This window comes from Pleurodeles waltl, chromosome 8 (genome assembly GCF_031143425.1).
Source record: "Pleurodeles waltl isolate 20211129_DDA chromosome 8, aPleWal1.hap1.20221129, whole genome shotgun sequence".
Lineage (NCBI taxonomy): Eukaryota > Metazoa > Chordata > Amphibia > Caudata > Salamandridae > Pleurodeles > Pleurodeles waltl.
The window spans coordinates 313805931-313822624 of NC_090447.1; the positions used below are offsets into that span (position 1 = coordinate 313805931).

At 43.8% G+C, this 16694-nt stretch overlaps 1 protein-coding gene across 1 annotated transcript in view; it reads left to right on the plus strand.

Moving 5' to 3' along the window:
* Positions 1-16694, plus strand: part of TBX19 (T-box transcription factor 19) — a 217059-nt gene that overhangs the window by 83103 nt on the left and 117262 nt on the right. The window contains exon 3 of the mRNA XM_069203128.1: positions 16094-16228. Within this exon, the coding sequence (XP_069059229.1) occupies positions 16094-16228 (135 nt within the window). The remainder of the gene's footprint in view (positions 1-16093; positions 16229-16694) is intronic.

Here is a 16694-nt window from a genome sequence, read left to right on the forward strand (position 1 = left end):
GCAGGTTTGTGGCAAAAAGTATAGCGCCGGCTAGCGCCATTCCTAGACACCGGCCGGGCACCATATTTAATGAATGGCACTAGCCGGCACTAAGGTCCTGTTAGCTTCCTTTGAAAGGACACAAACATGGCCTGGGAGGTATAGGGGGAAATGGGGTTTGTGTGCCAAATTATGGCGCTACACTGTTTAGAGGCAAAATAATTGCCTCTAAGCAGTGTAGCGCCATTTTTTGGCGCACAAGCCCCATGGACATGGCTCCTGTCTTTGTGAAGACAGGCGCCATGCCCACCACCCCAATGGCCATGCCCAGGGGACGAACGTCCCCTAAGCATGGCAATTGGGGCCAGCGCCGTGCACGGGCCCCCAGCCAGGGACCACAAAAAAATATACTCACCCGGATTTACCTGCGGATGGGTCCCCCATCTGTCGGTGACCTCCTGGTGTGGGTAGGAGTGGTGGGGGTGTCCCAGGGGACAGGGGACAGGGAAGGGCACCTGCGGGCAATTTCCATGGTCTCTGGCCATGTAAATCTGCCTCTAGTTCCCCTTACGCCTGCCCAGACCCAGGCGTTAAATAATGGCGCAAGCAGGTTTAGCGCCATTATGTAAGGCCCCCCTCCTCCTGTGCGTGATTTTTGCATGGGAGGTTAAATAAGGCGGTAGGGCCTTAGAGGCATTTTTTGCCCGGGAACGCCTACCTTGCATCTCATTGATGCAAGGTAGGTTCCCACTGGCAAAAATGTTTGTTAACTCCAATATTTTGGCGCTAGACATGTCTAGCTCCAAAATATAAATTTGGAGTTAAGTTTGCACCGGATTTGCGTAAAAAAGAAATGACGTAAATCCGGCGCAAAGAGAGTACAAATATGGGCCCTAATGTGGACTTGATAATTCTGTGGGGTAGTGACTTCGACGTTAATTTATGTCAATCTCAATCGGCTAAAATCTGTGGGTTTCCTAATTATGAAGATGAGGCATTATCACATTTTACTCACCCTGGATATGGTGACCTCCTTAATGATTTTTTTATCTCGGTACGATCTGGGTTTCTGTAATGAACTTTGTCGTCCACCTGTTCCTTTTACTAGCTCCTTTAATGGTAGGGGAGCCAACACAGTTATAGACTATGCGCTATTTCCAGTGCGTTATTCTGGGACGATAGAGGAGTTTGTCACTCATGGGATTGCCATGAATGACCATTATCCCCAGAGTTTCCTTGTAGTGTGGGGTGATGATGACATTTTGCCACGTAGTTGTAAACCGCATATCGTGGATAATATTAAGACCACCGGTACTAGGAGCTGTAATCTTCGGTGGACCCACATAAATTCCAAAAACTCCTGGTGAGACTCATTCACTATCTGTTTAGATGGGACAGCTGCACAGGAAGACATATTTGGGGCCATTATTAAAATCACGGAGGGAGTTAAAAGTGGCTTATCTGAGCATACTAAAAATTATTCTGTGAAAAGAGAAGGCTGATTTGACACGTTGTGCTCACAAGCTCACAAGAGGTTAAAATTAGCTCTTCAAAAGGTGCCCAGGTACAGAGTTGAGGTGCAGATCCTCAGAAAAGACTAAAAGGAAGCTTTGGCCTGGAGAAAGAGAAACTTCCAAGATGAGTACTGGGAGTCACTCTATGAAGCAAGCCTGACAGGAGACAATAGGGCTTTCCTGTGAGCAGTAAATACCCCTTTTTGAAAGCCAATGATTCCCTTAGGTTGGAGATGGACATTTAGGGAATCCGAATGGGTTGACTACTTTGCAGGTATTTATAAGTACCCTGGGGCGACATCACCCCATTTGGCAATTGACAAGTCTTTTCCTCGTAAACCGCCCTCAAGTTTAAGTGAAATTATGTTCTCAGTAGAGGAGGTTACATTAGCAGTAGAATCTAGTAAAAGCGGAAAGGCCCTCGGTCCTGATTCCATCCCGATAGATCTTTACAAGTCCAATATCCCCCTGAGTGCTCCGTTGTTATCCTAAGTGCTGCAAGCATGTGCCAACTCTGGGTTCTTAGCTACCTGGTCTGAATCTCTCATAGTCCCAGTTTATAAGAAGGGAGATTGTCTTAATCCCGCCTGCTATCACCCAATATCACTCTTGGATTCTCTGGTGAAGGTTATGGGTTGTGTGTTATTGAACAGACTAGAGGATTGGGCTGCATCACAAGGGATTTTATCTGAGCTCCAGTATGGCTTCCGACCGGTATTGGTACAGTTGAACAGGGTTTAAATCTTGCCCTTATCAGAGGGAAATATACCAGATTAAAAACAGCAGTCATTATTTGGCCTTTCTAGACTTATCATCTGCTTTTGACTGCGTGGTTCACAGTGAATTATTGCACATAATGACGTAAATTGGAGTGGACACCCCTTTGGTTGATTTCCTTAGAAACTTGTATGTGGACCACACAGCCATGGTCAAATATGGGATTAAGGGAGAATGTCTGGGTAAATTTCGCATAGTGAAGGGTGTAAGGCAAAATTGTGTTTTAGCACCCTTTTTATTTACCCTATATATTAATAACTTAGGGTAGGCTCTGACTAAGCAGTATATTGATGTTCCTTTTGTAAGAATTCGCCCTATTCCAGCCCTTCTCTACACTGAGATGCTGTACTAATGGCTCGCACTCTGGGGCTTTCTATGAACAAGGGGAACATTTTTGTCATGAAGTGTGGTAAAAGACATGTACAATTTCGTAAACCATCTATCGAAGGCACCCGTATTGAGTTTACCAAAACCTTTGCATACTTAGGCATAATGATTGATCAGAAGGGTAGCTGGAAGGCGGTTGTATTTACCAGGAAGTTCCATTATAGTAAATCTACCACAGCACCTTGTAATTTTTCTAAAAAGCTGGGGAGGAAACCTGTGAAAGAGCTATTAGCCATTTATAACTCAAAATGTGTGTCCAAAGCTACTTACGGTGCTGGTGACTGCGGTCATTCAGATTGTCAACAACTGCAGGTGGTAGAAAATGTGTTTTTAGGGCTCGGTCTCGCAGTTCCTGACAGTTGCTCCACCTATGTGTGCCACGCTGAATTGGGGCTCCCGTTCCGTAGTGATCTGGTGAAAATCTAACCTATTTCACTATGGCATAAGATTTGGACTACTGTGTAAGCTGCTTTAAATAGGGATATTGTTAAGGATTGCCTAAAGTTAGAAGCTGCCTCCCAGTTTCCGTGGCTAAGATATGTCAAAAATGTTATGATACACTTGAGACAGCGGGGTATTGTGGCCAGTCAGAACTCTTAACGTCCATAAATAGAAAGCAACTTAGAGCAGATTGCCTGGCTTTGTGTGATGATCAAAGGGTAACTTGTAAACTGATGAAGCCCACTGTTCGTAGACATGTCACTACCCTGATTACGTCTGATTTGCAACCCTACTATCCGTATCCAACGATCAGCTTAAACTTATTTAACACGTTTCGGGTTAGATATAGTTAATCGTTTAATCAGTTTCCCGTTAACCAATGACAGGTCTAGGAATTTAAGTAAATGACACTGTGACCGCATCTCTGAACAGAATACGATTCACTGTGTTTTATTTTGTAAATGTTATCAGGATTTGAGAAAGTTTACCAATTGTAAAGTCCTTTGATTTTAAACAATGTCGCCCTACCTATTTATTCCTACATTTTCTATTGGACATACATATTTGTCATTGTATGGCGACGTTTTTATGGTCAGTGCTTAAACGTAGGAACTTACTGATGATTTCTTAACCTGTATTATAATTTTTCTCTTCTTTATACTGCTGAATATGTTTTAGAATTCAATGAATGTATATTTGTATATATGACTTTGTAATATATGGCTTTTATGATTTTACTATATGGAATCGAATAAAGCTTTATGAATTATGAACTCCCTTGCTTTCAAAGCCATGATTATAGATATTAATTGTTTACAGTCATATACCTTCACTTTGTGAGATTTAAACACATTATCATAGTTTTTCCTTTACTTTCCTAAAAATGTATTACTCTTGAACGAATTTACCTTCTTCTCATGACGGGGTAAACAACTGTAGTACATCGACCATTGCTTCCTGCACCAACTGGATTCTAACGTCTCCCTCATTAGCTCAATAACCAAAGCTGTTACTCATCTGCAGTTCTCTGAAGTATCCAAGACTCCAAAATATATAGAATTGGCGATTGGTAACAGTAAATAACCGGAATTGTTTCACCAACTAGCACTGACTGACATCAAATAGACAACCCGAGCTTCATTCTCTTTGTCTAATTGATGACACTCACAACGCCATTAAGAAAAACATCAGCAGTATTCATTTTTTACCCATTTATTACTTAATGTTAAATGTGGCCCTCAAAATCACCTGCCTCTGCTTTCAGCTGCTAAGCAAAGGCAGAGAAGTAAATGGGTGCCATGCATCCCAAAAACAAAAGAAAGAAACCTGACTTTCTACCACACATGTCCTCCTTTCTATTTTCTTTCCCTTCCTTCTCCTCTCGAAGCTGTGCTCCCTGTTCCTCAGCGCAGCAGGGAATTACTGAAGTCAGAATCCAGTTATTCGCACTAATGGCTCATGTGAGAGCCAACATAACAAATAAATAAGTAAACTGTCCAGGGACTCAAATAATCATCAGCAGGATTATTTGACAAACAGCAATACAACTTTTTTTTCAATTCAACCAACGTGGGGACATTCTATTTACAGAATATAGCAAAGTACCGAAGTTATATAGTATCTTATAAAGAAGTTGATGAATACGCACTAACATGTAATGACACCTATTAATGTAAAGTAGGGAATTAGGATTTTCAAGGTCTTTTTATTTAACTCTCTTCCCTTTCACATCCACCTACATATCTGCTCAAAGTCATAGTAATATTTTGCAAACCTGACAAGTTAACCCTTTACTATGTCGGATTAGCTCACATTTAACAATAATTTAATGTCAGAAGGTTAATGTGCTTTGGCAAATGACTCCTTGAGAGTGAATGCTATGCCTAATAAATATCCCAATATACATAAACAAGTAAATATTGCTGGAGGTGGACGGATGCAACATGAGTTAAACAGATTGAAGGGTCTACAGGGCTCTGGGGTCCCTTTCACTTAACAGAACCCTACTGTGCAACTCCAAGCTGAAGTGCTCAAAAGCAATTGTTTTAGAATTGTCAGTTGTTGTGAGTATGACAAGAAGCATGTTTGCAGCATCAAGGCTGCTAAAATCAATACGATTCAAGATTATGATCTATGCATCGTCTTATGGAACTGCATTTAAACGAGTGAGGAAGTACTTTCTGAACCTTCTGGGTTGGCATCACGCACTTCCAATTCTCATTATACTCTGTACAGAAAAAAGCCTTTCATGTACGGGTAGGTGTTGTGTGGAGCATATGAATGGTGAAAGAAAAAATAACGCAACAGAATACTACTGTGTAACTGAGCTCTAAACTCTGAAACTATGATGATTGGGGAAGCATATCTGGCTGAGTGGATTATACAAAAGCTACTGACTTATTTGTACAGCATAAAGTTGGAATCATCTAAACTGCTCTTATTGTAGTAATGCTTAACAGAAAGAAACTGAAATGGTTCCATGGAATCCAGTAGAAAGCTGATTTAGAGAACCTTCCAAATAAATTATCTTCAAAATTATTACCCCAATATAAACACAAATGTCATATGATTGTGACCCTCAAATTATATTATAGTAATTTAAAAAAGTATGAATAAGCCAAGTGAGGTTGGGTTAGCAATAGGACATTACTTTTTAAATTCATTTTTAAGTGTGGCCTAGAGATGGCTGTCTCATCAGTCTCATGTTATCACAAAAATCTAAACATACTGAAAATACATATATAGATAGAGGTTCATGTGGTCAGTCCCATTCATAGTTCAAGTGTCATTCACATTTTCCATTCATGCATCACAGCATAAACCATGGGGCACTGGCTGAGGTGACTTCAACCATTGGCTGTCTTCACTGACAGTGGTGGCAATTAGCTTGCACATCCACCTAAAAAGTAGTCAAATATAGTCCCAATACTGTTTTTATTTCTACTTTCATTTCATGTTGCTCTTATTGATTTTTGCATCAGCAGTTTTTACTTTTTTTGCCAACATATGCATGCCACTTTAAGACCTCGTGATTATTTTCTTTGAGTTACTTTTTCAGTCCTAGGCCCAGATTTACAAATAAGTCATGCAACACAGCACAGCAAGTAAAGTTGCTGTGTTGTGTTGCATGAAAGCGAGAGAGCAGAACAGCACCATAACTATAAAAATATGGCGCTGTTCTGCTTTCACCCTGCGCTGGTGCACTTTAAGCTGCCATGCACCAATGCAGATATCCTTGTGCCATAGTGCAAGGATGTCTGTGTTATGGTAAATGATAGCAAAGAGGGAGAAGGAGGTTTTGGAGGGGCTGAGACTGTCCTCCTTGTAGCCTATATAACATTACAAAAAGGCCCAGCCCAGAAAAAGGAGAGTCCACAGGGTGGACAAGGGAAAGAATAAAGATTTTTGTGTATAAAACCCTCACCCACCAAGGTTACCCTTTTGTGGCATGCTTCATCATTGGGTTTCCTCCCGTGCTGCTGGAGAAGGGGGCGGGCTACGACCAACGGAATACGAGGGAGCACTGATGTAGTTTCAAAATGTGAATTTTGGGAGGGATAGGAGTGGTGGGTTCTTAGGTGAGTTAAAATACCCGCCTCTGAGTACTATTACTAAGTTAATATGTGTCAAAGGCGCAGTATGATTAAAAGAGGGGCATCAGAGGTGGGGTATGCTATGTACCTTACTTCCTGATCGGTCTACATGATTCGGAGTCTACCCCTAGACTCCTCTTCAGGACCAAAATGGACTCCATAATATCACTCCTTGATTATCATTAGTAAGAGCAATAACACTGAATGCTCTGTGGTATAGTGTGTTATGAATAAACTAAAATGAAATAATATAATACCCAATGGTACCAATGTCTTTCTGAGATACCTGTGGAAACGAAAGAGCAACAGTTATCATGGCCCACATAAAAGTTGAGCTGCTATTCATTTTGCTTTTTGGTATGGTGCCACTTATTTGCAAACTACACCCCACTCATGGGAAAAAAGACTTGTGAATATCATGTGTGAAACAATAGACAAATACAGGGCAAACTACATTACGAAAAACATGTCAACACACATAGACGTGAAAGCACCTCTAAAAACGCACACATGGTGCATGCGTGACCTACTTTTTAGTGTCTACACTCTTGTATGAAAGATCCTCCAGGAGGGGTGTCTGCCTGAAGTCACACACTGAAAATACATGTAGAATATTAGACTCACCAAACAGCTGCTTCTATGGCGTGTTGCAAAAGGGGGTAAAGTACTTACTTCGTCAAAGTGACACTCCCGCCTCATGGCTAATGCTCACCTCCCAGTGGTCTGAAAAACCATGACTCATGTGGGAGTCAGGTTTATAAACTCACCTCACCTGGCCCGTCTCAACCTGCTGCAGCGTGTGGCACTAGACCGCTCGATTTTCAAAATGGCGACCACCAGTGGGCCGATGTAGGACTACAAGGACCCCTAAAATAGGAATCATCCGTCAGTGCCTGTATTGGCACCGATCTTAGTATAGAACCAGAATGGGAGGCGGGTTGCACTTTATCAGGTGAGAAGGGGCTACTTATTGTGACGAAATAGCTCTGAGGATGTGGGTATTGCTATAATAAAGGGATCATGGTATCTTCTTTATTTTATTTATTTTTATTATTTATTAAAATCTCTGTAGTAAATCTGATACACAAAGTTTAAGGGGACAGGCGGGATTACCAGGGGACCTGAGGCTTCTGATCTTATGTATTTACAGAGATGTTCACGTGTATTACTGGCTTTGCTAGGCACTTTTTATTTAAAAAAAAAAAACATTTTTGTCCTCATACACAACAGACTCCAAGCCGTCTCCAAACTGTGTCATGTTGTGCCCTCTCCAATATGGAAGCGGCTACTGGCGGGTGGGAGGAAAGCAAGTCTCTCTCACTCAACCTTACGGACAGAAACCCATCACTAGAGGTGAGAGAGTAATGCAGTATATAATCTTTGGACTGCAATGTAGTTCCATGGCCAATTCACTACCCTTGTCCTTGACAACCTCTCCATTCCTCCAGTGGTGACCATAACCTTTCCTTTATTTTCAAAAACTCACTGTCATGTCTATTCTCGATGTTCTAAAAAGATCTAATTGAGCCAATCACTATGTATGGGGAGGGATTCTAAAATCCATTTACAGCACTTTTGCCTTCTGGCCAACAAAATAGCATAGAATAACATATTTCTCTTATCCCTGCTTTTCTCTTCACTTTCATCTGGTAGACCAAACATTATCAAGGGGAGACTAATCGGGATCACCTGTTTCAAAATACTCAACATATTTTTGTTTTCCTCTTTCCCAGAAACGGTATACTGATGGACATGAAGGTCTATAAAGGGAGACAAAGGATCTGTGCAAAGCAAAGAGATGATTTCTCCTCAACGGAGCAAGCTTAATTACCCTAAACAAGGTGTGCATAAATACTTGTCATTTGTCTTCTTACTGCTCAAGGGGCATACTTTCCTCCCAAAGAGCAACTGGTAGCTTAAAATCTCCGGCAGTAGCATCTGAAATTTCCCAATACCAGATTGATATCTCCATGGGGTGCAGGGAGACTCTGAGTAGCCTTTCTTCCAACTGGCTTGATGAACCTATATTTGCCCTGACCCCCTGTGCCCAGCCTTTCAATTGATTATACTTCAATCTGGAGAGGTTCCCTTCAGTTAACTCTGTTAGCTCTTCCGGTGGCAGGAGGGATCCATCCCTGAAAACATCTCCCCAGTACACTATACCTGCTTTCCTGAGGGTGGCTGCCAAATCATCCCCCAAGCACCCTGGGGTGGCCCGGGGAGTCTCAAATAGGGGCCCACTGGCAGTAGTAGTCAATCTTTGCTGCTTGCCTGACCTTATACCACACCATTGCCGCATCCGGTAACACTTTCAGCTTCACCTTCTTAAAGAATATGGGGTCACCAAATTTGTATAAAAAGAATGTAGTTGCCCCTCTCCCAGTGCCTTCCATAATCCTAAACATGTCACCAATTGCTGAAAATTCCCAGGAGGTAAAAAGCATTCTAGCATGCCTCAATTGAAGTGCTCATGCGTAAGATTGCAGGTCCAGGAGGGCAGGTCCTCCTTTTTCTCTTCTTCTGCGTAGCTTTTTCCATGAGATCCTGGGACCTTTCTGAGCCCAAATGAAATAGTTTATAGCTTGTTGCAATTTATCCAAATGTCTCTTATCCATTTGCAGGAAGGTGGAATTGAACAAAAAGTTCAGCTTAGGCATGATTACCATTTTAATTAAACTGACTCTTCCAATGATTGAAAAAGGGAGATGTGACCATCTTTGCATCAACTTGCTACACTACTCCAAAGCTTTCTTCAAATTAACAACTAGTTCTGTTCAATATCCTGCACAATTATCAATCCTAAGTATCTCATTATACTTTTTGTCTGATTCCATACCATTATCTCTGTTTTCCCTGCATTAATATGATAGCCCAACACATTCCCAAAGCCCTCCGCCATACCCAACAGCGCTGGAAAAGCCCTAGATAGATCCGAAGTATATACCAGAAGGTCATCAGCGTACAAGGCCACTTTTTTCTCCCAATCCCTACAACAGAAGGGAGGGATTTAGATACTTTGCCTGATCTTCCTGGCAAATGGTTCTATATATAAATCAAACACCAAGGGAGCGAGGGGGCAGCCCTGTCTAGTCCCTCTAGTAATCTTAAATGGCACAGTCAACTTCCCATTCACCACCACCCTAGACATGGGGGCCTAATAAATTAGACCGATAGCTTTGCAGAAATTCGAACCTAAATTATATTTCTTATGGACCATGCTCAGATAGCTCCAATTGACCCTGTTGAAGGCTTCATTGCATCCATGGCTATGACAGCTAAAGCTTATTGATATTTTGTAGCCATAACAATAGCTCAATCAGGCCATACGCTAATTTGTGTAAAAATCAATTTCTAATAAACCCTTTCTGATCTAGGTGTATCAGACCATTCACAACTCCACTTAACCTATCTGCCAATATTTTAGCAGTTTATAGTCACTGTTTAGTAGTGATATTGGCCTATAGGATTCACATGCAGTCGGGCTTTTCCCAGGCTTCAAGATCAGGGAAATAGTTGCCTCATTCCAAGAAGAAGGCAGGGGAACTCCCTCCTCAAACAATTCAGAGAATAGCTGTGAGATGGGTGGCACAATATATTCTCCTAAGGCTATATACAGCTGTACAGGGATGCCATCTGGACCTGCAGCTTTCCCTCTCTGACTCCCTCTCAAAGCCACTCTTATTTCCCCTTGAAAGATTGATTTATTCAGTGCGACCTGTTCCTCCCAAGTCAAGCTCGGAAGAACATCCATCCCCAACCTTTCCCCAACCTCCTCCTCACAACAGCCTCCTCTGTATAAAGCTGGGAAACGAACTGCTGAAAGGCATCCTTAATATCCTCTGGGCTGCTAAGCTTAACAGGTAATTGATCCAATACAACTTCCTTAATACAGTTCTGCACTTGCTCCTTCCTGCTCTTCCAGGCTAACAAATTTCCCCGCACTCTCTCCATATTCAAAATGAGCGAGCCTGCTTGCTTCCCATTTTTTAGCAACCATAGATTGCAATACCTCCTCCATCTACCCCGCAACTGATTGACCCTATTCTGTAACTCCTGTCCTTCCCCCTTCTCTACCTTCTCCATTAATTGGTTATCACAGTGTAGCAATTCCTGCTCTATGAGACTTATTTCCTTCCTACATTGCTTGTTCCTATGGCTGGTAAGACTAAAAAGCTTCCCCCAATGAAAGCTTTAAACGGATCCCAACCTGTAGCCGTGGAAGCTGACCCTAAATTGGCCTTAAAAAAACTCTGTCTCTATCCGCAGATGGGACATTACCCCTCATCCAAGAGCAAAGTGCGATCCAGGGTCCATCTCCTCTGGCCTATTTCTTGGGGGAGATTTATTTTTAACACCACAGCTAAGTGGTCTGAAAGATGAGCTGTTGCATAAGCTATATCCTCAACTAAGCTACAGAGCACTTGATCCACTAAAAAGTAATCGATCCGGGAGGCATGGCCATACTTTCTATTGTGGTAAGAAAATCCCTTTTTCGCACCCACTCTTTGCCTCCACAGATCACGCAGACCAAACTCTTCCATCATCCTTTTAAGATATTGTTGAGACTTTGGGGTGCTTACTGATTTACAATTAGTTGATCTATTTAGTTTGTTATCCAAGACCACATTGAAATCTCTGGCCATTATAACTGGATTGGGAATTTCTAATGCATGGGAGAAAACCATTTTTAGTGGCTCAATGTCATCACATTTCGGACCATAGAAACCTTGAAACGTGGCTCTCCTGCCACATATATGGAGTTTAGCTATGATCCATCTTCCCATCTTATCGGACACTGTCTCCAACAATACCGCATTAACCTGCCATTTGACCATTATCGTGACCCCTTTAGTATTGAATTCATGCCCTGTACAGGCAAAACATTGCAACCGTTTCTGAGTTTTAAATAATTTTACGTTTTCTTCCTTAGTTAAATGGGTTTCTTGCAAAATTATTATGTGTACCGGAGAGTCCTTTAGGAACTGCAAAACTCTATTCCTTCTCCCCTTCGACTGTAGGCCATTAACATTCCAAGACATTATTTGGATTACCCTATCACTTCCCCCGGCTTCCATTAGCTTTATCCAGGTAAGTACTTACTTGCTGAGATGTATGAGGTGTATGAGTTTTTTTCTTTCTCCCGTATGCTCCCCTCCCTTTGCCTGCTTAACCCACTTAACCTCCTCTACCAGACCTCCCCCACCCCTGAAGTGCTTTTTTTTTTACTATCAGGATTCCTCCTGAACGGGTCTCTGTGGATCCCCTGGATGTTACCTGCAATTTTCTCTTTCTCTCCTCCAACGATAGTTCGTTCTTAATAAGAGGCTATATACATTTTAATGTCCCCTCCCTCCACTCCCTCTGGGACATTAAAAAATTCTCAGATTGTTCCTTCTGGAATTATTTTCCAGCTGCTCTAATTTCTGATGTAAATTGTGCTCACTCCCTTTTAACAATTGAATTTCCTCTTTATTCTTTTTGAGTTCCTCTTTCGTAGCGCCGACTGACTCCTCAAGAACCTGAGTTCTGATCACCAAGAGATCAAATTTATTTTCCTAGGTCATACAAGCCTCCCTTATCTCTCCATGGTTCACTTCGGAAAACTGCAAACCCTTTTTTAATATTGTCTGAAAGTGTGACAAACAGTATCCAGTGAGGTGCTTACAGTAGGGGGCGCCTGGCCCATATTCTCCACACTCTGTGGCTGTCAGGGGCAGCAGATCTGATACCCCAGAGTCAAGTCTTATAGAGGAGCTTTCATCCAGAATTGGTCTGAGTAGAGGTAGGGGTAAACTGCCCTACACTTCCTTACCTTTTGTCCCTTCACCACTTTCCAGGTTTTAAGCTGCAAATGACCTATCCTCCAGGTTCTGTTCCATTGAAGTGGTGGCACTACAATTCAATACTGTTGGCAAGGCCTTAAAATATGTCCTCAAGGATGAAGTAACTCTGGGTCTATAGATGGTAAGTTTTTGTCTGCCTTTGCCCTCAGACAGCCCTTTTTGTTCTACTTGGCTCTCTCCCTCACTTGGAACTATATTATCCTCCAAATGCAGACCAGGTAGGCCTCCTATCTTCTTCTGACGACCGCTTGGCACCTTTCTTGAGGTTGTGGCTGCCTCCCCTCCCAGTTGCCACCTTACAGCACTTTCATCATCCCCTGTCGTCTCCACAATTCTTTTTCCGGCTTTCACCCCCTTCACCGGCCTTCCACTCTCCTCTGTAGCTCTCCCGGTGCCTGTGCTGACTCTGACGGCTCTCCCCCAGAGGGAAACACGTGCTGCCACACTCCGACTCCTCCGGAGATCCAGTGCAGCACAACACCAGCCCGCGACCCCGCGACCCCGCTGGGACTGCAGACACTGCTCCTGAGGCTCTCTGATTGCGCCGCAAGCTGCCTGCACATCCCGCACATTCGCGGCAATGAATGGTGTCGGAGGCTGTCACAAATGCCTTAGTGCGTCTCTGCTAGGAACGCCAATCGGGAGGTCCAGATAAGCGATCTAGCGAGCCGCTATGATGCCGCCCACCATGTTCTCCCGGTAGTTGTAGCCTCTCCAAAACCTCCTCCTTTTTTGTTATGTATAAGCCCCCTCTACACTATCACGTGAAGGACCATTAGTAATTATGGCAGAAATAACAGGGCTTATTTTCTCGGCTGAGAAAGTAAAAAGGATTTTGGCTTCAGCATCCCCATTTGGGGAGACATCTACATCAGAGAATGTGGGAGACAGTAAAGATTGGGACAAACTCAAAACCCTCAAAAGGAAGCGAGTAAAAACCATGATCCATGGGATCATGATGACAGAGTACCTGAGAGCAAATGCAGCCTCACAGGGCCTAATAGTAAGAAATGAAACCATTTTCCGGCATGATAAGATGTTTAAAAAAGATTGTTCACTTATATCATGGCATTGTACCCGGGATTGGTGGATTTTAATCATAAAAACAGCAACCCGACTTTCGGAGGAACTAAAGGGAAAGATCCTTACTCTAGAGGTCTGCCTCAAAGCATACCTGTCTACAGGGGTTCTCAAAAAGCGCTTAGAAGAATTGAATCAATCCATTATTGAATATGAGGTGTATTTAAAACAGACTAAGCATCAGAAACTCAAAAAAGATGTAGGCAAATTTTCACATGAAAAGGTATACCCCTATATTAGAGAAGACTATGGTGGTCATTACGACCCTGGCGGATTACTTCCGCCAGGGCCGCGGGACGCGGTGGCACCGCCACAGGCCGGCGGTGCCCCGCGGGGCATTCTGACCGCGGCGGCTTAGCCGCGGTCAGAGAAGGGAAACCGGCGGTCTCCCGCCGGTTTCCCGCTGCCCCCAAGGAATCCTCCAAGCCGGCTCAGCTTGCTGCGCCGGCTTGGGGATTCCGACTCCCCCTCCCGCCATCCAGTTCCTGGCGGTTCTCCCGCCGGGAACCGGATGGCGGGAGGGGGTGTCGCGGGGCCCCTGGGGGCCCCTGCAGTGCCCATGCCAACGGCATGGGCACTGCAGGGGCCCCCATAAGAGGGCCCCAAAATGTATTTCACTGTCTGCATAGCAGACAGTGAAATACGCGACGGGTGCAGTAGCACCCGTCGCACCTTCCCACTCCGCCGGCTCGATTACGAGCCGGCTTCATGGTGGGAAGGTCGTTTTCCCTTGGGCTGGCGGGCGGCCTTTCGGCGGCCGCCCGCCAGCCCAGGGGAAAACTTGGAATACCCTCCGCGGTCTCTGGACCGCAGAGCGGTATTCCTGACGCGCAACATTGACGGGCGGCCTCCGCCGCCCGTCAATGTTGGAATGAGGGCCTATGTTCCCCCAGGAGGAAACCCAGGGTACAACACGGACTCCGACTCATCTGATTCAGGCTCCAGTAATTCAAACCCTAATATAAGAGCACAGTATCCAGGTAGATGGAACAACAGAAGTAACAGGTGAGCTTGTTTTAGAACAGTGAGGGAATGGGCCATGTATCCCATGTACCCACCCCCATTTACACAAGGCCCCCTACTACCTCAGATATATCCTTCACCCGACCAAGTGTAGGGGAGAGTGTTGACACGGAGCATGACAATGGAGAACACACAGGGTCTGGACAACCAACCAGGCCCAAGCAGCCACACAGTCTAGTGATAAATATAACTGCTGCTCTTTCATTTCCACAGGTATCTCAGAAGGACATCGGTACCATTAGGAATTATATTATTTCATTTTAGTTTATTCATACCACACTATATCACAGAGCATTCAGTGTTATTTCTCTTACTAGTGATAATCAAGGAGTGATATTAGGGAGTCCATTTTGCTCCTGAAGATGAGTATAGGGGTAGACTCCGAAACATGTAGACCAGTGGTTCCCAACCTGTGGTCCGGAGACCCCTGGGGGTCCACAAAGCCTCCTCAGGGGGTCCGCGACTGCTCAGAAAATTAAAAAATATTAACAGATTAGGTCTCCAGCTTTTAGTAATGACTCAATGGGGGGGTCCCCAGACTCCAATAATTGGTCAGTGGGTGTCCTCGGGTTCCAGTAATGATAAAGAGGGGGTCCACAGAAGTTAAAAGTTTGGGAACCACTGATGTGGACCGACCAGGAGGTAAGGTACATAGCACACCCCACCTCCAACGCCTCTTTTTTAATCATACCGCACCTGTGACATATAATAAATTAGTAATAGTACCTAGAGGCAGGTATTTTTAACTCACCTAAGACCCCACCACTCCTATCCTTCCCAAAGTTCACACTGATGAAACTATATCAGTGCTCCCTCGTATTCTGTTGGTCGTAGCACGCCCTGTTCTGCATTGGAGGAAACCCAATGATGAAGCATGTCCACCAAAGGGTAACCCTGGTGGGTGAGGGTTTTTTTTTACACAAAAAATATTTTTTCTTTCCCTTGCCAATCCTGTGGAATCTCCTTTTTCTGGGCTGGGCCCTTTTGTAATGTTATATAGGCTAAAGTTTGTGTGCAGAAAAGGGTCCCTTTTTGTACAAAACCTATTCTGTAAGGCATTTTCCTCTTCGTAAGTGTGTTGTAGAATATACTCACATGCAAATGTGAGGGAAAAATGAGGCGATGACAATTACAATTTGCATTGGATTGTAAATACCAACACAACACTTTGTGTCGTGTTTGCATTAAAAAGGTAACACAAACACAACACAAAGTATTTGAAAATCTGAGCCTCAATTTTTATTGCTTTTGTTTGCACATAAATGTAGTGCAGGCTTACTAAGGGAAGATCTATTGGCTTATCCATTGCTTGTTATTTTGCATATAAAGCATTCTGTTACCTCAGGTAAAACTTTATACAATACTGAGTTAAAACTGCTAATATTTTACTGCCAGATTATTAGAGTATTTTGCCTGTTTTTTTTCTAACAACATTCATTACCTTTCTTTTGTCCAGATAATGCTCAATTCACTCCATAAGTATGAGCCACAAATTCACATTGTTCGTGTCGGAGAACTTCACAAGATGGTCATGAATTGCTCATTTCCTGAAACTCAGTTTATCGCAGTAACTGCCTACCAAAATGAGGAGGTAAGTCATTGAAATGGGGAATATTATTTGCCCTCTAAAAATAGTATCCCTCATCCAAGTTTGCACAGAGAACATAGAAAATCCCAATTGTGTCAACATCGATTTTAATATTACTGCTACATTTGTATTACTAGGGCATAAGGTCAGAAGGGTATGTCAATGGATCTAAGGGGGTGATTCTGACTGCGGCGGACGGTGGTCGCCGCCCGCCAAGCGGTTCCCGCCGAAAGACCGCTCCGCGGTCAAAAGACCGCAGCGGTCATTCTGGCTTTCCCACTGGGCTGGCGGGCGACCGCCAAAAGTCCGCCCGCCAGCCCAGCGGGAAACACCCTTCCCACGAGGACGCCGGCTCAGAATGGAGCAAAGCAGACACTGAAATTCTTCGTGGGGCCCTCTTACGGGGGCCCCTGCAGTGCCCATGCCATTGGCATGGGCACTGCAGGGGCCCCCAGGGGCCCTGCGGCAC